This window comes from Vigna angularis, chromosome 6 (assembly GCF_016808095.1).
Source record: "Vigna angularis cultivar LongXiaoDou No.4 chromosome 6, ASM1680809v1, whole genome shotgun sequence".
Classification (NCBI taxonomy): domain Eukaryota; kingdom Viridiplantae; phylum Streptophyta; class Magnoliopsida; order Fabales; family Fabaceae; genus Vigna; species Vigna angularis.
The window spans coordinates 29,987,605-30,012,110 of NC_068975.1; the positions used below are offsets into that span (position 1 = coordinate 29,987,605).

Below are 24,506 nucleotides of genomic sequence, written 5' to 3' on the forward strand. Positions count from 1 at the left end.
GAGACAACAAAATTCCAAAAACTGTTTTTGGTCACATTTTAACAAAGTCATGTCAAAATAAAATAAAAAATGCATGTCTAGTGTATGAATAAGTACTGAGTGAATTTTTCACGAACAATTAAATTTCTTCATATAAGTAAATTTAATTAAACTTAAAGTAAGTGGTCTATTATTAAGAATATAAATAAACTATTAAGAATCTATTTAAATTACTCACTATGAGATTAAATAACACAGAAAAATAATATCAATAAACTCTTTGAATAGGAGTTTCTCTGTTTTCGAGAACAAATAAAAGTTAAATAAGCTTTCAAATAATAGTTATTAGAAGCTGAAAACATGTAAGCAGGGAAACAATTACCACACTTCATCTTAAAATTTTGGAAATCACGTAGTACTTGAAAAAGCTCACTAATATGAATGACATTACCTAATATATTAATATATAGTTAATTATTTTAATTTCACCGTATTTGATTAATTATATATAAAAAGTGTTGGAAGTCCCACATCGACTAGAGATAAGGCCAAATTAAAATATATAAGTGAGGTGCAAACCTCATCTTACAAATTGGTTTTGTGACGTTGAATTAGGCTTAAAACTCACTTCTAACATGTTATCAGAGTCATGGTTAGAGCCTATCTTAACGATATTTGTTGTTTGCTGGGCATATCGTTCCACCCCTATCGGGCCGCTATCTTACGAGGTTGAGTTATGCTTAAAATCCACTTTCTAATTGTTACTACCAAGGATGGACAACCGACCGGGAAGATTTAGATACAACCGATCGGGTGTTCCACCCTCGGGAAGACTTAGACGTACCCGATCGGGTGTTCCATACCTGGTATATCCGACCGGAGCTCGTAAGCACAACATAGTCGATCGGGCAACTGCGGGCGGGAGACAACAGTTGAATGCTCATAAATGTGTGGTTAATGAGGTAACGGTCCTTGTCGAGTATTTAAAATGTGCATTGAAAGCCATTAAGAGGTAAATTAATGGGGAATATTCTCTGAAATTGTATAAATAGTAGTCAAAGGAGAAGGTAAACTCTCTGTTCTTTTGATAATTATAGACTTGCGAGAGCCCATTCTGACTTGATCGTCGGAGTGTTTGCTGCAGGTCAACCCATCCACACTGATACCGAGCGCAGAGGAGGCTAGAGAAGGAAGACCGAGCGGAGGAGGAGGAGTGTTTCCGGACGAAGGTAGCAGGAGTTTTCCCCGGTCCCATTCAGCAGATTGGGAATTAAACATGTGACGAGCTCGGTAGAACACCCTCAAACAAATGGCCAAGTGGAAGCAGCCAACAAGGTCATCGTGGGCGAGCTGAAGAAAAGACTTGGAGAAGCCAAAGGCCTCTGGGTAGATGAGTTACAGGAGGTCCTGTGGGGATACCGTTGCACGCCGCACGGCACAACTGGTGAAACTCCCTTCAGCCTAACCTATGGAGTGGATGCGATGCTGCCGGTCGAAATAGGGGAACCTTCCCTGCGAAGGAGGATAAGCTTGCAGGATAACAATGAGGAGATGCGAGTAGAGTTAGATACTCTAGAGGAACGAAGAGAAGTGGCTATGATCCGAGCGGAGGCTACTAAGCGACTGTTGGCAAGACGCTACAACACCAAGGTAAAGCCCCGACAATTTGTGGAAGGAGACCTTGTGTGGCGAAAAACAGTAGAAGCCCGACAGAACCGATTGGCAGGAAAACTAGCTGCCAATTGGGAAGGTCCCTTTAGGGTGGTTCAAAATTTACAAAACGGAGCATACCGCCTGGAGCACCCGACGGGAAAGTCTATACCCAATACGTGGAACACATCTCATTTAAAATTCTATTACAGCTAAGAGCTTTGTATATACCATTCATTATCAATAATACATTGCTTATTACACAGAATTTTCGTTGTGTTGACAGCGAGCGAGTGAGGCAGTCTTTTCGTGAGCTCTCACCCTGGTCTTAGGGCACGCTCCTAGAGAGCTCCTAAGACCTAAACCGAGCGGGTGAGGCAGTCTCTTCGTGAGCTCTCACCCTGGTCTTAGGGCACGCTTCTAGAGAGCTCCTGAGACCTAAACCGAGCGGGTGGGGCAGTCTCTTCGTGAGCTCTCACCCTAGTCTTAGGGCACGCTTCTAGAGAGTTCCTGAGACCTAAACCGAGCGGGTGAGGCAGTCTCTTCGTGAGCTCTCACCCTGGTCTTAAGGCACGCTTCTAGAGAGCTCCTGAGACCTAAACCGAGCGGGTGAGGCAGTCTCTTCGTGAGCTCTCACCCTGGTCTTAGGGCACGCTTCTAGAGAGCTCCTGAGACCTAAATCGAGCGGGTGAGGCAGTCTCTTCGTGAGCTCTCACCCTGGTCTTAGGGCACGCTTCTAGAGAGCTCCTAAGACCTAAACCGAGCGGGTGAGGCAGTCTCTTCGTGAGCTCTCACCCTGGTCTTAGGGCACGTTTCTAGAGAGCTCCTAAGACCTAAACCGAGCGGGTGAGGCAGTCTCTTCGTGAGCTCTCACCCTAGTCTTAGGGCACGCTTCTAGAGAGCTCCTGAGACCTAAACCGAGCGGGTGAGGCAGTCTCTTCGTGAGCTCTCACCTTGGTCTTAGGGCACGCTTCTAGAGAGCTCCTAAGACCTAAACCGAGCAGGTGAGGCAGTCTCTTCGTGAGCTCTCACCCTGGTCGTAAGGCACGCTTCTAGAGAGCTCCTAAGACCTAAACCGAGCGGGTGAGGCAGTCTCTTCGTGAGCTCTCACCCTGGTCTTAGGGCACGCTTCTAGAGAGCTCCTAAGACCTAAACCGAGCGGGTGAGGCAGTCTCTTCGTGAGCTCTCACCCTAGTCTTAGGGCACGCTTCTAGAGAGCTCCTAAGACCTAAACCGAGCGGGTGAGGCAGTCTCTTCGTGAGCTCTCACCCTGGTCTTAGGGCACGTTTCTGGAGAGCTCCTAAGACCTAAACCGAGCGGGTGAGGCAGTCTCTTCGTGAGCTCTCACCCTGGTCTTAGGGAACGCTTCTAGAGAGCTCCTAAGACCTAAACCGAGCGGGTGAGGTAGATTTCTTTTGTGAACTCTCACCTTGGTCTTAGGGCACGCTTCTAGAGAGCTCCTAAGACCTAAACCGAGCGGGTGAGGCAGATTTCTTTTGTGAACTCTCACCTTGGTCTTAGGGCACGCTTCTAAAGAGCTCCTAAGACCTAAACCGAGCGGCATTATTACGAGGCAAACCAAGCATGAAATGAAAAGCTAGGCGCGGGAAGACCAGTAAAACAGGAACATGCAAGTAAAAAGGGAGAAGGCGGAATGGCAAAAAGAACTTGAAATTTTTCATTAAATTTCTAAAAATTGTTACAAGGTAAATTGCAAAATCAGTAAAATCCTAAGTCTACGAGTTTATGGTTGGCCTTCAGCTCCGTCAGTCTCCCCAACTGTCTCGATGGGAGCTTCGACATTCTGGCCGACCGGAGGAGAAGATGGGGGAACATGGATGGGAACCAGTTTGTCGTCCACCACCATCATGCTCACGTCCAGACGAGGGTCGTCGGTAGGCACTTGGAAGAGAAGGTGACATTGGGCGACAGCCTTGTCAAAACCGAGCACATGCTCGTTCACTACTTCATCACCCAGCAGCTTGACTTCTGCCTCCAACTTGGTTACCCGATCGAGAAGAGAATCTCGTTCGGTAGTCAATGTTGTGTTGGAAGCAGTGGCCTTCTGAAGGTCCAGTTTTGCATCGTCCAGGGACCGTTGCATACGGCGCTGCACGGCACGACCCTCGGCCAACAGTGTGCTGGCTTTGTTCTTGTCCTCTTCCGCCATCCGTTCGGTCTCGGCTAGCCGAAGAGTAAGGTCCTGGTTGGCCTTAATAGTAGATTCGAGCTTTGCTTGGAGCTCTTGAAGCTCGGCGGAAGCAGAGGCTCTTTTGTAGGCGGCGTAGGTCTGGCATAAGGCCGCCCGTGCCGTCAGCTCCAAAGACATGTTGGAGACCTCTTCCTCGGTCATTCCACTGATTAGGGCCTTGTCCTCGGCAAAGTGGTCGAAGTGAAGATGCTTGGCCACCCACGAGTTGGGACTCAGAAGACTGGGGAGAGGAGGCCCGTCGGGCAAACTCCTCTTGGCATGCTTGGACTCGGCAAAGGTCTCCCGAGCGGCCTTTCGTTTCCCCTTCTTCTTCGGGGGGGGACTTGGAAGGAGGCGCTGGATTGGCCACAGTCTCGACCGGAGGCGGAGGAATGGAAACCTGTGGCACTGGACGAGGAGTGACAGGTTTAGCAACAGCGGAGGGGGCTTGGGATGAACTCCCGCCCGGCTTTCGCACATCGCCTCCCCTCTGAGCGAACAGGCGGGCGAAGGTGTTGTTCTTGGACGGATCCATCTTCGAGAGATAATCTGCAAAGCGGAAGAAAATTCAGATAAGTTACAAATGGCTGCTCGACGAAAGACGATCAAGGATAACTTACCGAACACGTTAGATGGAAGATTTGTTTTGCCCAAAAACCCGATCAGAGCACGGCAAAAGGACTTGGGGGGTAGCTGACAAAGCTGGTTTATTAAGTCCAGGTCCTCGGGAGCCATCTGGGGTTTAGGCCATGAAAGGACTTTCCGTGGATCTCGGGTCCAGTAGAAAGGAAACTTGGCCTCTCCGGTCGGGAAGCAAAAGCTCTGTTGGCCGATTTCCGTCGGCACGACTTTAAAGAAGTGGTTTTTAAAGTCTTTATAGGAACTGTTGAAGAGGGTTAACAGATGTTTGTTCCCGACCGTCCGGAAGGAAACCCAAGGCTTGGATGGATGAGGCTGTACGTGGAAGAAGTAAAGGAAGGCGGCCGGGGTCAGATAGAGAGCTAAACCCGAGCAGATGGCGGAGAACACTTGCATGAAGGCCCAACCGTTCGGGTGCAACTGAGTAGGAGCCAAGTTAAGTGTTCTTAGTACACCCATCTGAAAATCAGAGAAGGGCAGAAGAACTTTTAAATCCTTGAACATGGTCGCATAGACGTAGAAGAAATCAGAGGGGTAGTTGCCCCGACCGTGGCAGACGCGCTCGGTCCTCTGACAGATGGCAAGTTTAAAATGCCTGGCGTCGTCGGCACTCTTGACCAGGCAAACGTGAGGGATTAGGTTGCGGAAAGCCTGGCGATCGTAGAAAGAGGAGGGAAGTTGCCTAACTTCGTGAGGTACCCATTCATAGCCAGGAACCGGTGGCCAAGCTCGGGGCTTTCCGTCCCAAGCGCCGGTTGAATCCACGTGGATGGCAACTTCGTCAGGAGCGTCGCTGTCAACCAGGAGATCGGAGGAGTTTCCTGAAGGGGAGGCCCTAGCACTGGGACCGGAAAATAAAGCCAAGGAGGAAGAGGATGGACTGGCATTGTCATTGTCAGCGTACCCCCTACCCTCATCGCCAGAAAAATCAGAAGACATGATTACCTGAGTGGAGAACGGAAGATTCAGAGGAAGGAGAAGCTTCAGAGGAAGGAGAGGCTGGCGACGGCGAGAAGATGAAAGTGAGAAGTTAGGGTAAAAAGAACGGGTATTTATACCGAGGGTAAAACTGACTCAATGGGTATATCCGAAGCGTCAACCGTCAGGAGATCTGACGGCCCAAGTGACTTGACGTTTCGACCACGAAAAGATTTGACGGATCAGGCGATCTGACGTTTCAGTTTTTCACATTTCCCGCCTAAAAGTTACAGGCGGGACTTTACAACTCTCACCGAAGCAAGTGTTAGCGTGTCAAACTTGTCGCAGCAAAGAAAGGTACCGGCCAAACGGAGATCACTTCAAAACCTTATGCAAAAGTATTTTTGCTAAGGCTTGGGGGACTTGTGTTACTACCAAGGATGGACAACCGACCGGGAAGATTTAGATACAACCGATCGGGTGTTCCACCCTCGGGAAGACTTAGACGTACCCGATCGGGTGTTCCATACCTGGTATGTCCGACCGGAGCTCGTAAGCATAACATAGTCGATCGGGCAATTGCGGGCGGGAGACAGCAGTTGAATGCTCATAAATGTGTGGTTAATGAGGTAACGGTCCTTGTCGAGTATTTAAAATGTGCATTGAAAGCCATTAAGAGGTAAATTAATGGGGAATATTCTCTGAAATTGTATAAATAGTAGTCAAAGGAGAAGGTAAACTCTCTGTTCTTTTGATAATTATAGACTTGCGAGAGCCCATTCTGACTTGATCGTCGGAGTGTTTGCTGCAGGTCAACCCATCCGCACTGATACCGAGCGCAGAGGAGGCTAGAGAAGGAAGACCGAGCGGAAGAGAAGGAAGACCGAGCGGAGGAGAAGGACTGTTTCCGGACGGAGGTAGCAGGAGTTTTCCCCTGTCCCATTCAGCAAAAACACTAATAAAAAGAGTATGAAAAACATGTGTAGGCATGGACATTGAAAGTCAACATAAGAAATACTTTTTTCTGCTATTTTGGTTGTTGGAATCCTGAAGATAGTGTTGCTAACTACTTAAATAAAGTTATTTATTAATATTAATGTCGCCATCTATACTGACTACTTTTCTAACCTAACTAAAGATGCATAATCATGGACCGAAAGCAAATACCTTCCTTTTAAGTATGTTAGCCTTGAATTTTAAAAATTAGTAGTGAGAAAGTTGTTTACGTGTAAGCCGATAAGAACCGAGTAATAAAATGTTTTTGTTTCAGACCAGGGGAGCTCACAACCTACGGCAATGGAGTTACAAAGACAAGATTTATATGTATAAACAAATCGTGTGTATGTTTTATGTGGGATGAAAAGGCAAGTTAAATATGGTTTAAATAGTCTGCCATGTCGGATGGTTGAGCACAAGATGCAAAGATGAGAATACTATACAGAATTCATGATGAACAGAAGCTTTGTATAATTGCACACCATCTTATCTTATACGGAAAACAATGGGTTGGATATTGAATAATGACAAGTACATATTCTAGATATGAATAACAAAAATACACGTGCGAACAAAAGAAAGGCAAAACAAGGCATGATTACGAGAAAGACCAAAATAGGGAAGATGACATTCCTGGACTGAACAAACTTTCACGACCAGTACCCACAACACCCATACATAAAATATGAAATAAAACATAGAAACCAAAGACGCCAAATATCATTGAATTATAATACAAATAAGTTAATTTTATAAAACTGAGTTGAATAGGGTTTGAAAGTGAAATAATTCGATGGTTCACTACGAGTTTTGAATTTGGTTCACTTTTTTTTTATTAAATTTTTTTGTAATTTAAGTCGATTAACTATATCTTGATATGTTAGTAAGTTAATATATATATAAATTATAGTACAATAAAAATATATTGACTCAGCTTACTTTTTTTATAACAGTAAAAATCAAAATACTCATTTATTTTATCAAACATTATTATAAATATAGAAGTTAAAAATTTAAATATCAATATACATAACTTAAACTATCAAATAAATTAAATATTAAACCATGTAAATATTAGTGAAAAGTATTTTTAATATTTAGAAAGATTAAATTGACTGTCTACGTAATTATAAATAATAATTAATTATAATAGCTTAATTAAAATTTATAAAAGCTAATAAAAGTTTGGGGGTGGTTGTGGATTAGGGGTCAATTTACCTTCAAATGTTCTTCAAAGTTGTGTAACTCGTGGATTAAGGTAATTGGATTCAGTTTTACTCAAACTTTAAAGACTTAAACCCTTAATAAATCGAATTGTTTACATATTAAAACTCATTTTAACATCTATAATCATATAATGATATTAAGTTTATTTAAATTTTGATTGGGTTAATTTTGGAATATTAATGATGATGTAAAATTTAGGTTGTTGTGATATTGTAATGTTAGTGTAAAAAAAAAAATGTAAGGGTGAGATGCATGTATGGGGAGCAGAAGAAAGAGAAGGGTGTGTGGTTGGAGATTCCTTACCGACAGTTTTGTGTGAGGGGCTGGCATGCATGGGAGATACCAGGTAATGCAAATCTGGTACCTCTGTGGTGGCCTGCTCAATCTTTGTGCAGATTACGTTGCACTCACGGGGAAACTTCAACCAGATCGCATTCTATTTTTTTATACGATGATATGCTTTGAAAATATTTTTTTATAACATTTTAATATCATTTATATATCATTTATATATCATTCTCTGATTAGTTCATGTTGATATTTATAATTATTATTATTAATTATAGAGTAATTTTGGATCAATTACAAAATGACACGTAGATGATGTTAAAGCCATCTCTTCCATTTTTTTTATCTTAACTTTACATCTCATGTCTCCTAAACATTTAATAACTCTGCATCACCACTCTGCCCATTATGCAACATCATTTAAAAAATTAGTTAACCTCCGACTCAGAATAGTAAAATATTTATCCTACAACAAAAGTTATATGAAGAATTTTAATTACGAGAAGCTTTTTTTTTTGTCAAAGATATTGAAAGTCATAAATTGGTATGGATCATGTTTAAGATCAAGGTCCTATAATTATGGTAATACATAATTAACGTTCAAAGTGATATGTTTTATTAATGTTCAAAAACATATTTAATTTTTTTTTAATAATTAAAAATCTGTGGACATAATTTTTGTTTTGCTTTAATATTCTAAATTCGATAATATATAGGAATTACGTGTTAGTTAATTTTATTTTCTAGGATTTCAGCTTTGATTATTCAATCATATAATTTGTCCCTTTAAAAAGCATAGAACTAAGGATTGGATTTTCTACGAATCTGGGCTGTGTACTAAGCATAGAACTAGTTTGAGTCACATGCCCATTATATTCAACTCCATTGGATGTGGGTAACCGACATCCTTTTCTTTTTGCACCCCAAAATTTGTAATTCGACCCCCGGAATTTTTAAAATAATATTAAACTCTAAGTAAGTGTGATTTAATACTTTTAAAATAATACTAAGCTCTCAAGAATTTTGGTGTTCCGTAGGGTTAAGTTTGAAACTCCATCCATTTGATTTTATGAGTATGATGAGTTTTTTTTAAAGAAAAGTTCATAACTTTAATGAGATATGTATATTATAACTGTTCGGTTAGTCATAAATTGAGTAGTCAATTATAGTTTTGATTTCATATAAAATGATTGGTGGACCAATTGGTTGAAATACGAGGAAAATTAATACTGAAAATAATTACAATTATCATAAGTAAGATAATAATGTTTGGATTGATATTATGGTTGAAAGAGGAGAGAAGATAAAACATAAACCTAAGCTTTGAACTTGAAAACTCATTGTAGAAAAATAATTAACCTCGATTTCATTAATTGAAACAAGATACAAGATAAATTCTTAAATAAAATTGACACTACTTTTAATTTAAGATATTAAAACAATATGTTTATAAATTTTTATCTTTTATATGTTAAGTGAAGTGAACCAATATTCCAAAATTAAATTAGATCGTATCTTGTTTTAGTTGTCGTAACGTCATATATGAAACTAATTTTACAATATCTAACCTACCAAGTCATGACTGATTATTAAAAGGACAAAGGAAGAAAGAAAGATAACCAATTATACGTTGAATTATAATTAGAAAAGTATACGTTCTAAAAAATAAAACTGTTTTCTAACTATTTGGGCACATACAATTCGCACTGCTGCAACCTTATAGAATCTAAGAATTGTACGATATAAAGTATAGAAAGCATGACATGAGTGTCTTACCAAACTAAAAGACCCCAACAAAAAAAATAAAAAAAATTGTATGTATACGAAATTTATAAATTAGTTTAATTTAATTTATTAATTAAGAAAATAGTATAGTAATTGTGAATAACTAACTATAATAAGTAGTCTCATTTTCACCACACAATTTAGGGAGTTAAAGAATATGAATTGCGATGGAGTGTAAGAGTCAAAACTTAAACCGTTTGAAATGAGCTATTATGGGCGTATTCTGTTGTTGGGAACCGCTTTCTAGGACAAGTTTCTCAGTTCAAATAGCGGAAACGATCTCAGTGCAAGAGGCGACCCTCTCTATCAATCTTCTCCTATCCATCCTTTATTTTGGAAATAGGAGAAGAATCATGGCTTTCGCTTTCATCAAAACCTTATTCCTCTTCGTCTCCTTCACGGGCCTCCTCCTCCGTGCCCACGCCGCCCGCACGCCGCAGGCCCGCGTCTGGTCCCTCTGCAAGCCCACCACCAATCCAGTTGTGTGCTTCACAACCATACTTCCTCATGTCATAACCTTACGAAAATTTAATGCCTACACTGCTCTAGAAATAGAGATTGAAACCACACGGGAACTGGTCGTAAACACTACGAGCCTCGTCAATAGACTCCTCACGAACCCAACCAATTCCAAGGATCTGAACGATTCCCTCCAAATATGCTCCGAACAATTCGATAACATGATGGACTCCATTAAAGAAACCATGACGGTAGTGGCTCTGCGCAACGCCGCCGAGGCACGCTTCAAGTTCAGCGCGGTGCTCTCGTACCTCTCGGCATGCACCGACGAGTTCAACAATTCACCGATTGTGAAGGAGGGGAAGGACTTGTACGATCTTGGAGGGAACTGTTTGGATATTATGAAAGCCATTGAAGATAGAGAGAGCCGTCGTCGCCGAGGACAACCGATGGGAAGCCCAATCGTTGGCCCACCACCAGCAGTTCTTACCCCGTGTCAGAATTCAGTTGGGCCTTGCACTTAGGCCCAATATTATCCGGTCAATAAATGTTTAAATAATTATTCTCTTTTCCTGTGGTTTTTAACTGGATGATGCTTTTGTGTGGGTAGGAAATGAGATGTTATGGGAACAATATTAAGGAAAACGAGAAGGATATAAAGAAATTTATTTGTTTTTTAAATTGTGTGATTTTATTACCAGTTGTGTTTTAATCATAAAATGAATTATCTTGTTTTAAATTATAAATTTAAATAAAAATATATGAAATAAATGTACTTCAGTTAAAAGAATAACCATTGTGATCATCTCCAAAAACTTCAGTTAAAAAATATATGAAATAAATTTTAAATTTTAAATTTTAAATTTTGTGGAATTTCCTCATTAACTATTGTGATCATCTCCAAATCAACTTATTTGTACTTCAGTTAAAAGAATAACCAAAATTATTTTCATGTAACTTTTTTTTTCACTTTTTGTATTGCACATTTATAATTTGCTGTCACATGAAAAATATCATTTAAAAAAAATATGTAAACCAAACTAAACTAATGTACAACAATACATGCGCTTTTTTCAAAAGAATCTAAACAATTCTAAACATTAAAAATTTATATTTATTATGAAAAAAAATCATAATCTATGAACATTTTTTTCTATTACTAGCATATTTTGTAGCAAATGAATGATTTTCAACAACTATATGTCCTCCCAATAGTTTTTTCTTGAGGATTAGAAAGAATACACAATTTTTAATCATTTCCATATATAGATTAGGACAGTAAAAAAATACTGAAGAAATTTAAAAGATGAATTAGGTATTACAATAAAAAATTATTAATAAGCAACATCAAATAATAAATTTATAAATAAAATATTTTGTTTTACTAAAAATCTTAAAAGATAAGCTTTCTCATAGTCATAAACTTTTGTTTATAAAATGTGTTAAAACTATTAACAAAAATAAATCTATTTGAAATATAAATCAAGAAATGTTGAAATATAAATTGCTTAGATGTGAAATGAATTATTAATTTAACGAAACATAGATTCCATAGGTCTGCTGAAGAGAAGGGCATAGATGGAAATTCATTCCCGCTTCTCTGTTTTGTTTCTTCGCTTTCAAACAGCGCCACATGCACAGAGGCATTTAGGTTTTTGCTTTCGTTCTTCCTCTTTAATTTGGTGGATTAATCGTCACATGTTATATTGGATTTAGTGTTCAATCACTGTGTCTTTCAATCTGTGATGGTGAATATCATTCTTCCTTAAATGTGAGAGGGGTTTTTATGTCATAATTACCACTTTTAATGACATATTGATTCCTACAATCATTCTTCTTTCCTAAGTTTTCAACTTCCAATCATCATTCTCACCTACTAACGTTAAAATTACCATTTCAACCACGAATAATTTCTAGAATTGTTGTTTCTATGAAATTTTAAACTTTCAAGGATGATTTTTGCTAATTATCATAAAAAAAAAGGTTTAAATTAAGTACAAAATTATCTTCCACTCTTATTTTACAATGGTGACGTCTAGACCACCATATATTTATGACTATCATAAAAGTGATTTTTTTTTCACCAGTGTATAAAAGAAAAATTCAAAAGTGTCAACAAAACTCAATTCAAAATTATTCTTATATGTATCGCAATTATTGAAAAGCATATAATTAGAGTGTATAAAAATATAAATAATACTATAATATTATTAAATGTGATTTTCTCGTAATTAAATTATCATTTAACTATCTTAAATGATATATTTAATGAATATATAATTATCCTCTCTTATCAACTAATACTACAATGTTAAAATAATTGGTTATAACTTGATTTTACAGGGAAGTTGAGGGAGAATTTGAAAACCTCTTATTGATTGGAACGAAATTTGTCACTGTTTATAAAAAGAAATTAATCTGAAAAATCTTTGTAACGTTAAAATGAATAAAAAAGTTTAAGATTTTTAGGAATATAATAAGTATAAATGATTATGAAGTGAATATTTTAAAAAAAAATACTAATTGTATCCTTATGAACTTATAATTCTATTAGAATAATACTTACCTCAAATATATAATAATACTATAACTAATAATAATTATAACATAATGATATCTCATCATAAATAATAATTATAATATTAAATTTTCAAGATTTAATCATGATATATACATATTACTTCAAGTTTGAGTTACATAATAAAAAGGTTTAATAAACCTTATTATAATATGTTTTTTTATTAAATTTAGTAACAACAAGAACGCAACTTTATATCATCAATTATCTTTGATGAAAAAAGTAAAATTAGATTTGATAACTTATATTAAATTGAGAATTGAAATATATTTTATCCATATGCATCTAAGAAGGATGACAACAAAGAAATGTCATCCCTTAGTAACTAGTTACAATCTTCTTTTTTATGTGCATTGAGTACAATAAATAGCACATTCAACAAAAGATATTGATTTGAAACGAAAGCTTCGAAAACATCAATACGAAGGTGAAGAAGATAGATGAAAAGGGTGGCAAATTTAAATTTAATATTATAGAAACTCCGATTATTAAAAATATAAACAAGCCATTTAAACCATAACGAAAGAACAAAGTTAAAATGAGAGGATGTAAGAAAAAGATATGTATTTTATTAAATTTTAGGTAAAATATATAAGAGGGGACAATCACCCCCTACACCAAAACCAAAACTTTCAAAACTTTCGTTTTGGTAAAAAAAAAAGTTACATAATACAAAAGTTATAGGTTTGGTAATCTGCGTGATCAGATTCACGGTGGGTTTGACAGAAGAAGCCAACTCCATGAAATTGTCGAGCGTGGTTAATGTTTCGAAGAGACGCCTTATGAGACGGTTCCGATGACACTGCTGAACGCAGAAGGGGCAGATTGCGTGGGTGTAGAACGCGGAGGAGGCAGAGACTTTTCAATGTCAGCAATAATGTCCAATGCGATCCCGCCCAGCTTGTAAACGGCGTTGGAGTCCTTGTCGAAGGGGGTTACGCCGCCTTTGAAGGTGTCCCGGCAGGCGGAGTGGTAGGAGATGACGGCGCTGAACTTGAACTTAGCGGTGGTGACGTCGTTCTTGGCGATAGCTTGTTTGGTTTCTTCAATGGCGTCGAGCATGCTGTTGTACTGGTCATCGCAGACGTCGAGGGAATCCTTGGTGGACTTGGTGTTGTCTTTTTTGTTTTCCAGAGTTTGGATTTTTCCTAGGGCAGTTTTTGCTTCGGCGAGCGTGGCCTCCACTTCCACGTCGAGAGCTTTTATGGCTGAAAGTTTGTTTTGGGCGAAATGAGGTTTGATTGTATTGGCGCAGAGAGCAGGATCTGTTGTTTTTTGACAGAGTTGGTTGATGTCTTCTTGGATTTCACGCTGGACGATGTGGATGTCGCGGGAGGAGAGAACTGGTTTTGTGAGGAGGAGGAATGATAGGGTTACGAGAAGGATGAAAGAGGTTTTGGGAATGAAATCCATTGTCTCTTCTCTGGAGAAGCTCGTTTGAAGATCAGAGACAAATGGAGAAAGATAAGGTACCTGCGTTTTCTTGCTATACACACATCCACATCTCCTTATATATAATGCATCTCTTCCTCCCATTTTTGGCATCTCCATTCTTTCTACTATAAAATGCTTGGTGCTCCTCAAACCTTGCTGCTCTTTGCTTTCTCTATCCCTAACATTTCAAAATTCTTTCAACGTAACATTTTTATTCTCTATAATAATTATGTCCAATATAAGCCACTAAAATTCTTTCGATGTTGTCTTTCATTTTTCATTAATTAATTAATTACTCTAATGATTAATATTTAATAAACAATTAACGTAAAATATTATGAATGTTTTCTTTAACTAGAGATTTATCTAATTCGTACTTTTATTTGTTATTACTATTTCTATTCACGAAATATAGGTACGATATTAATTTCATGTTGTTAGCTTTTAAAATATATATATATATATATATATATATATATATATATATATATATATATATATATATATATATATATATTATTCACTTACAATTATGTCTAAAAATCAGATTATCTTTACTATCATGTTTTTAATAGGCTAATTTAGAACATGATACCGATGTTGAAATTAGATAGTAGATATATACTACAAATGATCAGTTTTTGGTAGAAAGTATTCTGAAATTATCTTAGTTAATAGAACTTAAGATATGAATTACATCAATAAAGCTCTAATATTTTATTTGAGTGATATAATTACAAAATTAGTTTTTTATATTAATTATTATTAATTTTAATTTTAATTTAAATTTATTTATCAAATAAAGGTTTTATAAATTTAAGATTTGTGATTGATGTTTTGAAATATTAGGTCTATATTATTTTTATTTTTTCCTGAATCTTTTGGATATTTGATGAATAATTAAATATATAGTATTGTTGGAGGTTCAAGTGTCATTTGAATAAATACAATAAATTAAAATCTTCATAATCGTTTTCTGAAAAAAAAAACTTTTATATCAATAATCCTTAAAAAATATTCTAGATATATTTTAGAAAGGCATAATATCGTGAAATTTGTAGAAATACAAGATATATATAATGTTCCAATAAAATTGAAAGAAATTGTTAGGGTGTGTATGTGGTTTTATTTTGAAAAAGTGGAAGAAAGAAATATTATCGTGCAGATGAATATGAATATTAACAGAATGATTCTAACTACATTATATAAAGCATAAATTGTATCATAAGAAATGGTTCATATAAAGTACACGTGGAATTTATCATCTCCACGCAGAGGAAGCTCCTAGAATAACACTGGCACACCTGCCAACGACTTCATACACAATTCTTAACGATTTTCCAAATATATATTTCTAGATGTTCTTTCTAGCTTCCATCAAAGTTCATCTGGTGTCTAATACATTTATAATTTAAGATACTTATGATTGATTCTAAATTACTCTATATCTTTAAATTAAAAACTGATTTAGACATTAATTTATTCATAAAATTCTTTATTTATAATAGAAACTATTTTAAATCATTTTTAATTTATAAAACAATATCTAAATTAGCTTAAGTATTTTTTTTCTATACAATTAGCTGTTATTTAATGATTTTTATGTATAATAATTTATGTAAAATTTATCAAAAAGAAACATTTTTCTTTCCACGATTTCAATTTAAAAAAAATTAAAAAATTAAGATTGAATTTGGTTTTATGAAAATAAAAGACTAAAATAAAAAATAATATTTAATTATCTAAAATTAAAATTTTAATTATTATTATTTAGAAAATTGTTATAAATTGTATCGTATTATATTTGAGATTTACTACTTTTAATTCGAAAAACAAATTGCCTTGCTGGTTCTGTTCAGAAGTCTACATCGATATATTGAAGATATGGTGATTTGTGTGGTATTTGTCAATTTGAAAAGCAAAAATAGATTGCCATCCTAATCAATAGGAAGAGACCTATTCCAAGAAAAATAATGACTTCCGAGTATATATATGCTTCAACGAATCTATCTTATGACAATAAGAATTTCTATAATTAACATATGGTTTCTGAAGGATTAGTTGGATGCTATTCATAGACTGTTTTATTGAAAAGTTCATCATTGTTTTCATTGCAAATGTGGTTGGATGTAACTCTATATAATATATATAACTTTTAGCTTAATAATTGATTTCATACTTAATTATATGACTAATTATTTTCCATAAATTAGCTGTTAAAAGGTTTACTAAAAAAAACACGTCATAATGAACTATAATGTTAATTTTGTATAATCTAAAAAATCAATTAACATTATTTTTTAAAATTATAAAAAGAAAAAGAAACCAAAGGAATGCGTAGAGCTGCGAAAACGGGTCACTCGGCCCAGCCCATCACGAGTTAGACATTTAGTGAGCCAACCCAACTCGGCTCATTTATTAGTGAGTCAGAAAAATTCGAACCCGACCCGATCCATTACGGATTGGTGGGTAAACGGGTTGGCTCACTGGCTCACTTAATTACAATTTTTTTAAATAAAAAAAAATTACAAACTTTTTATAATTTAAATCTAAACAAATTTCATTCCAAATTTCACTTCCAATATGAATGTTTAATTAATTTTGAAAATAAGGAACTTAAATAATTTTTTCAAGAAAAACAAAATAATAAATATTTTTTTATAAAATTAAAATTAAATTTTAATAAAATAAAATAAGATAGATGGGTTGGTGGGCCAACTCGACCAATCACGGATTCAACCCGCATGAGTCAGGTTTAAATGAGTCAGGTTGAAATATGACTCGTATCAAAAAATACAATTTTTTAAAACCCAACTTGACTGAAACCTATGGTGAGCTTCTCACCGATTTTAATAGTTATAGGAATGTGTGTCTAACTATATGCAACTAATATATGAAGTAGGCCATTGGAATGCACCACCTATTAAATGTGGGATAGGTGATTTTTTTTTCTTTTTGTGGCTGTTATTATTTTCTGTTATGATAAGTAGCACCCAAATATTTATTAATATAAAACTAAAAAATAGTTAATATTTTACTTTCATGTTAATTAAAAGCATTTAATAAGACATATTATTGATTAAAGAAAAAGAAATAACAAAATTAGATATTAAATTAAATATTATGATGCATCGTAATAGGCTTAATTCAAAGGAACGAAGACGTGACACTTGTATGACATGTCGATTAACATATAAATATAACATAGACTTTTCTATATAAATGAAAACATACAACGTGAATTTTTGTTGATAACAAATAAACAAGCAATTTCAAAAGGCAAAAAACACTTTGCCCAACCAAGCAGGAAAATACATTGAAAGCAGATTTTATTTTGCTACCACTTTAGCAAATTCTGAAGAATCAGATTTGCTATATAAGAAAAAGGAGCAAAAACTCTTTTTTTTTTTTTTCCTGTAAAATGTAGATTTAACTCAGTAATTTAGAACGGCATCTGCATGTTCTTGCACCGTCTTCCATGCCATGATAACGTGTGTTGTATGAGTAAGGGTTGCTCCAATGGCACACCTAATCACGAAAACCCCTCCAACGACTGCATGAGTCATGTAAACAGTGCCCGAACCATTGATCGAATCCAGCAACCTACGGTTGATTCCATGTGCAACATCCTCAAGTTTGATACCTCCATTGCTGATCTTTGCAACATTCTCAGTTTTGGAACCTCCATTGCTGATCTTTGCAACATCCTCAGTTTTGGAACCTCCATTGCTGATCTTCGCAACTGCTGAAGGTAAAAGCCTAAAGCAAACCACAGCAAGATTTCTAGGCACAAAAATCTCAAACCTTTTGTCCCTTTTCACCAACCCTTCAAAAGTCTTGGCCATTTCAACGTGGCTTCTGAGGAAGTTTCTGAGATTGACAACACCATAGCTTTTTAGAACGAGCCAAAGTTTGAGTGCACGGAATCTTCTGCTCAAGGTTATCTGCCAATCCTTGTAGTCCACCACTCGTTTTGAATCGGTAGCACTGTTCTCCAAGTACACTGTATGTGTCGATAGGGACTTTATCACAGAAGCTGGATCCTTCACCCAAAGGCAGCAACAATCTAAGTTAGTAAGAAACCATTTATGAGCATTGAAACTGAACGAGTTTGCATTCTCAATTCCATCAATGAAGTGTCTGAACTCAGGACAAACGCACACGCTACCAGCATAAGCAGCATCAACATGAACCCACATGCCATATTTTTTTGCAACCATGCACAGTGGTCCCAATGGATCAATAGCAGTGGTTGAAGTCGTGCCCACAGTGACACAAAGATAACAAGGAACCAACCCATTTTGAACATCTGTTTGAATGGTGGATGATAGTGATTCTGGTGAAAGAGTGAAGGAAGTCGACTTTATTGTCTTGATTACCCTAATATTTTTAGGGTGAATTCCTATTATATGAGCTGCTTTCTGAACAGCACAATGTGTTTGATCAGACACATAAACGACAAGCTCACAGATACTTTCTCTGCCAATTTGGCTAAGCATTTTATCTCTAGCAGCAACAAGTGTGACCAGAATGGCCTCACATGTTGTCCCCAACAACACACCTCCACCACTCCCTGAGAAGAGAAAAGCCTTGGGGAGATTCAGCATCTGGCCTAGCCAATCCATGACAATACTTTCTAGCTCTGTTGCAGCCGGTGATGACACCCAATTGAAGCCTACCAAGTTGAATCCTGTGCTCAGCATCTCACCAGCAAACCCTGCTGTGCTACCACTGGAGGGAAAGTAGGCAAAGTAATTAGGGCTTTGCCAGTGTGTTATGCCAGGAACTATGTGCTGCTGCAAATCTTGAAGAATGGTTTCAATCGGTTCAGGACTGAGAGGGGCAAATTCTGGCATGAGATTTTTAAGGTAACCTGGTTCTACTTGGCTTAACACTGGATACTTGCCAATATTCTGGTAATAATCAGCAAGGAAGTCAATGATCATGTGCCCTTGCCTCCTAAATTCTTTTGGGTCTAAAGGATTCATGATGAACGTGGGATTTTAGCTTGAAGCCTGAAAAACTATATATAGAATAGAGAGCAATTCACAGCACTGCGTGTGATCAATCTTTTTATGCTTGGTTTCATAGTCATTCTGTCAATACCTCCTCTTTTTATATAGCACAATATAATTTCTTTAATATACTCATTAAATTATAGCGTCATATATAAACTTTTTTTCTTCCCTTGATATTCATACGAAACTTGCTTTTGTCACAGCCGGATATAGCTCTATTTAAGCACTAATTAAGCACACAGACATAAAAATACAAACTTTCTACTCTCAACAGGTAGACATAGAGAACATACGTTATTAATTTCATTCGGGATATTCATTATAGGATTATAATATGTTAACAAATTTTTTTAATAATTTTTTCATAATAAATTATGTATCATAAATTTTATTAGTTCATATATTTGAAATAGATAGATGACGAATTATATAGTAAAAAAGTTTATCAACAAAATTATTAGAAAAACCATTTTCCTTAATGTTGATTATGTTGTTAGTTTGAGTCACAATTTTCTTATGTTTTATTTGCTTCAAGTGTCACAGTCAGAGACCTATTCAAGTAATCGCTACCGCCTAATAATTAGACTTGGTGATTTAATTTTGCCGACTAACTGATTCACTTTTCAGAGAAGTCATTAAAAATGTATAGTTAGTTGAAAGAATTAAATGATTTTATGGCATCATCAGAGACACAATTTTCGTTTTTGTTTCACAGTTGTAAAATTCAATATTTTTTTCTTTAGCTCAGTGAAAACTTTTATGCTATTTCAACTAATTTTAGTACATGTGGGTAGCTAGAAAATTTATGCATACAAGAGATGGACCTAAAACATTTAATGGTTTAAATGTCAAGCTTTATGGTTACTATGATTTATAGGTTCATTATTACTCCTATTTCTAACATTTTCTAAATACTATAACTTTCTAAGTTCAATGATAGTATAATCATTTTTTTTCATTTATACTCGTATTATTCAGTTAATTTTTAATTAAATTTTTTTATAGGTATTTGCTTGTAATGTAAAATTAAAGATGATGAAAAAAAAGAAATATTTTATTTAACTCAATTGTTGTTAGTATAGATTTTTTTTAAATGAGCATTAAATAACACCTTTAAAAGAATAAAATAAAATATAAGGACACACCTTAAATTGCGCAGCATACAAAAAATGTGCCGTAAAACATTTAATGGTTTAAATGTCAACCTGTATGGATTACCATGTTTCTAACATTTTTTAAATGTCAACCTGTCAATCATAGCATACAAGTCATTCTTTATTTTTATTTTTTTTTTACTTTCATTAGGTTAAACGACTTACTTATAATATTGGATTCTTAACTAATTTTTACAGTTTAATATAATATTTTAATTAGGATTTGTTATAATTAAATTTATTTAACATGATATACAAAAATATATTAAAAATGACTTTTTAATTGTATAAATATTTTTTAGATATTTTGAGGTGTGTTAATGTAGTTGAAACTCATTAAGAAGTAAAAATAAATTGAATAAAGTGTCATAACACTTTAAAGATAAATCCAAGAATAACAAATAATCAAGATCATAAAAAGTCAATCCAACATGAATAAAGATTTATACTGAATTGATGTATAAAAAAAAAAAAGAAAACACAACATAAAAGAAAAAAAATACTAATTAATACTTACATGCATTAAAAGCGTTTAAGGTTCCTAAGAATTTAGATATTATAAGTAAACCAACATTTATATATGTTTGAGTACCATTAAACATTTAAGATATCTTTCAATTATTGTATTTAACATTTTTATCTTAGACAGTTTATTTGTTAAATATTATTTTGTTTAAACGCTATTTTTAAATTTTAAAATGAAAATTTGTTTAATGATTTTGTCTTAACGTTATAAAGGTGAAAGATGAAGGTGAGGTGAGGAAGTGAGAATGACAGAGAAGATGGATGTTGAATAATACGTTGTGGGAGCTCTATGTGTGTGGGTTCCATTATTTATTTATTTATGTATTATTTATTTATTTATTGTGATAAAGGTGGAAGATGAATGGAGATGATGTTGATTTGGGTGTAGAGGCTCTTAAAGAAAAAAAAAAAGCCAAAATGTTCTATGTATTTACTTTTAAACATTTTCAATTTTAGTTGTAACAGTGATATTTTTATTTTTATTTAAAATAAGTATTTTCAATTTTAGTTGGTGCACACCCTTCAAGTGATGATGAACAACACCTTTAAACAACAACAGAATTTTCCATTCAACCATTTCACATTTGCCATTGGGTCCAAAATACACTCACTTCATAAACTTCTCTTCTTCAAACAAAGTAATAATAATATTTACACCTTACCTTCAATGACAAATCCTTCCCATAAACCAAAATCAATTAAGCGGGCGAACGGCCTCCACCACAGCTCCTCCATCACCACGGTCGCCGGCCACCACCGGCACCACCACTCCGACACCCACCAAGTGAATGTGTAGGCCAATATTTTTTTTTCCTATGCTCTACTAAATAGGTACTTACTAACTATACTATAATAATAATAATAATAATAATAATAATAATAATAATAATAATAATAATAATAATAATAATAATAATAATAATAATAATAATAATTAGTATTATCATAAAGTATAAGTCATGACCACATTGAACTCCCATAGCTGGCCTGGTCCACCACCATGTCCATGTCGAAAATAGGCTTGACATGTGAGTCCAATGTATTGGTTGGGCTAGTAGGTCTAGGCCCATGATTGGAAAAACACCTATTTTGCCTGACCCTGAGGTGGGCCACCTCAGCCTGGGCCAGGGCCAATTGGGTCTGTAGCACATCGATCTGTTGCTGAAGAGAAGAGATGGCCCCAACACACCCGTAAACTGGGTCTCGGACTCTGGCATTAGCCTCGTACACCATGCTACTCACTGCATCCCCTCTTTGATGCATCGGTAGGTCCTGAAAATAATAATTCAAATTTATTATTCCTCATTTTTTTTATCATAAGTAATTTCATCTCACAATTTTCTTTCTTTCTTTATTGAGTGAACAAGATAATATAATATAATATAAATAAATGGTAAAAAGAAAACTATCGTTTCTGTTTCACAAACGCTACAATTGGTGCTTCACTTTGACTTTAGGTGCCAACATCACGTTTCCAATCTCCCATTGGCTCCCCCATATACCCAAATCATAATGAAAGAAAATAAAAGGTTAAGTTTTTCAAATAATTAAACAAGTTAGTCTGCTTTTTAATCTTAAACAACTATTCAATCATCATTTTACACCCTTACGCGTATCGCTTTAATTAATTAAGTTTTTTAAGAGAAAGAAAAATTAAAAAAGCTTAATCAGACATATTAAACTGTTAATCATTCATTCACACACCAAAAGATTTGAAGTTTTGTTGATCTATATTTGAAAAGAAAAACACATATTAGGTGGGGCTTTTAGGTGTAGAAATTTTTGCGAAAGATGTGGTGGGAGTTTAACTTTAAACTTTAAAACACTTGAGATGCTTTTTTCTTAAATTAAAATTACAAAATTTACACAGCCGTGAACTTTGAGCGGCAAGACAGTGTTGTCATCTTTATCAAAACATGAAAAGACAGATTAAAAATAAGAGCAGAAAGAGATGATGATGAAAGATAATGCATCCAATCTTCTTGGTCTTTCCTTAAACTTTCAAAGGGTTGGGAAGAAAAACCCACGTTGCTGTGTCTGTAAGTAACTCTTTTGAAATTTTTGACTATTTTCTCTCATATATTCATCCATTGGATAAATTATTCTTGGTTCCTTTAGAAGATACCTAAATTACTCTACTTTTATTTTCTTTTAAAAAATTATGGCTCTATTTGAAGAAATAGATGTGATACACTTTTATTTTAATATAAGGAAAACCATCCTTGGTAAATTAATTATCAAACGCTCTTCTAATCATATTTGTCTCTCTAAAGTTTTTCTCACGATTAACTGTTTATTATACTTAAAATCGTGCAAATAATAAAATTAGAATGCTTGCTATTATTAAAATAATTTAAAATATAACATATATACTTTTATTTTTAATATATATATATATATATATATATATAATTTACCTTTTTTTATACGTACTAAAAAAGTACCTTTTATTCTATAAATCATTTTAATGACTGAAAATAGGTAAATAGTTTATTAAGTATAACTTATATGAGCATATTTATTTTTAGTATAATAAAAAAAACGACAGGTTTAATACAAAGGTTTTAAAAATAATTGAAGATTTATCTTAAGAAAGAATATATAAAAACGATATAATTATGATTGGATTACATTCGAATAATTTGAAGATCTCCTTTCACATGGCGTGCCCCCAAGATTAGTAGAGGTGCCTTTATGTGATGCTCAAAAGAGTGAAATTTTTTCAACGACCTATCACTAAGTAAAAGGGGCGAAAGACTGAAAATTAACTTATAAATTTTTTCGTATAAGTTAAATCATAATATTAAAAAATAAATAGGATTTTTTTAAGCCTGCACATTTCTTTTACCTAACATATGTGTTAGAAATTAATTAAGAAAATTAAAACTCTTTTAATGTTTGTAAATCTAGAAAATGGACAAACATAAAAAATCTTACATAAAAGATCTATACATATTAAGTTAGAAGAAGTTTTATATTTGTAACAAGAACTATGAATAAACACAAGGTACATTGCATTAATATAAATAAGCAATTTAAATAAACAAGTGTTGTAGTTCAATCTTGTTTTGAAAAATGTATTTGTATTAATTTACACATTTCATTTTGTTACACATGATGTTAGACTATTTTCTGAAACATAATGTGTGTGGATGCATTCGGAAAGAATGAGGAGCAAAGTCCAATGAAAAACCATTTATAATAATAAACATTGACAATGAAAGTTGGCCAAGCAAGACATGTGGGGCAGTGAAAATTGGAATAATTAAAAAAAAAAAGAGAACCTGAAGCATTTTGTTGACATTGCTAGCACCAAAGACCTTATGCACATTAGCAAACTTTTGAGGTTCATCTGCTGGAAAATATGGAGCAAAAACACAATCTTGAGCACACCTTCTTCTGAGAAGCTTGCATGCAGCACAGGGTGAAGCTGCACCCTGCTTTCTGCCACCACCTTCCTTCATCAATTCTATCTACAATCAGTCTTCCAAAACTGATTTTTTCTTCTGCTTTTACCTTCTCTATGAAAGAAACTAAACAGTGGGAAAAAAGGACTGTCGGTAATAAGACACAACACAGATAGCAATGGAAAATGGTGAATGGAGGAAGAAAAATACTTTCAAAGTGAACAAAAGTGAGAGACTAAAAAAGAGTGAGGCATGTGG

The 24,506-nt window shown here is 34.8% G+C and overlaps 4 protein-coding genes across 4 annotated transcripts; 1 reads left to right on the plus strand and 3 right to left on the minus strand.

Moving 5' to 3' along the window:
• Nucleotides 1-10,026: 10,026 nt before the first annotated feature.
• Nucleotides 10,027-10,656, plus strand: LOC108341599 (uncharacterized). The gene has a single exon (XM_017579264.1). It carries the CDS (start codon nt 10,027-10,029, stop codon nt 10,654-10,656), a length of 630 nt encoding a protein of 209 aa, XP_017434753.1.
• A 2,630-nt stretch (nt 10,657-13,286) lies between these two features.
• Nucleotides 13,287-14,296, minus strand: LOC108342781 (uncharacterized). The gene has a single exon (XM_017580577.2). The coding sequence runs from the start codon at nt 14,259-14,261 to the stop codon at nt 13,491-13,493; it is 771 nt and encodes a 256-aa protein (XP_017436066.2). The 5' UTR covers nt 14,262-14,296; the 3' UTR covers nt 13,287-13,490.
• Nucleotides 14,297-17,324: 3,028 nt separating this feature from the next.
• On the minus strand, nt 17,325-19,250 carry LOC108341600 (tyrosine decarboxylase). The gene has a single exon (XM_017579265.2). The coding sequence runs from the start codon at nt 19,130-19,132 to the stop codon at nt 17,579-17,581; it is 1,554 nt and encodes a 517-aa protein (XP_017434754.1). The 5' UTR covers nt 19,133-19,250; the 3' UTR covers nt 17,325-17,578.
• Nucleotides 19,251-21,431: 2,181 nt separating this feature from the next.
• LOC108342621 (LOB domain-containing protein 4) lies at nt 21,432-24,506 on the minus strand. The gene is made up of 2 exons (XM_017580415.2): nt 24,126-24,506; nt 21,432-22,113 (listed from the first exon to the last, which is right to left on the minus strand). The coding sequence occupies exons 1-2, from the start codon at nt 24,303-24,305 to the stop codon at nt 21,799-21,801; spliced, it is 495 nt and encodes a 164-aa protein (XP_017435904.1). The 5' UTR covers nt 24,306-24,506; the 3' UTR covers nt 21,432-21,798.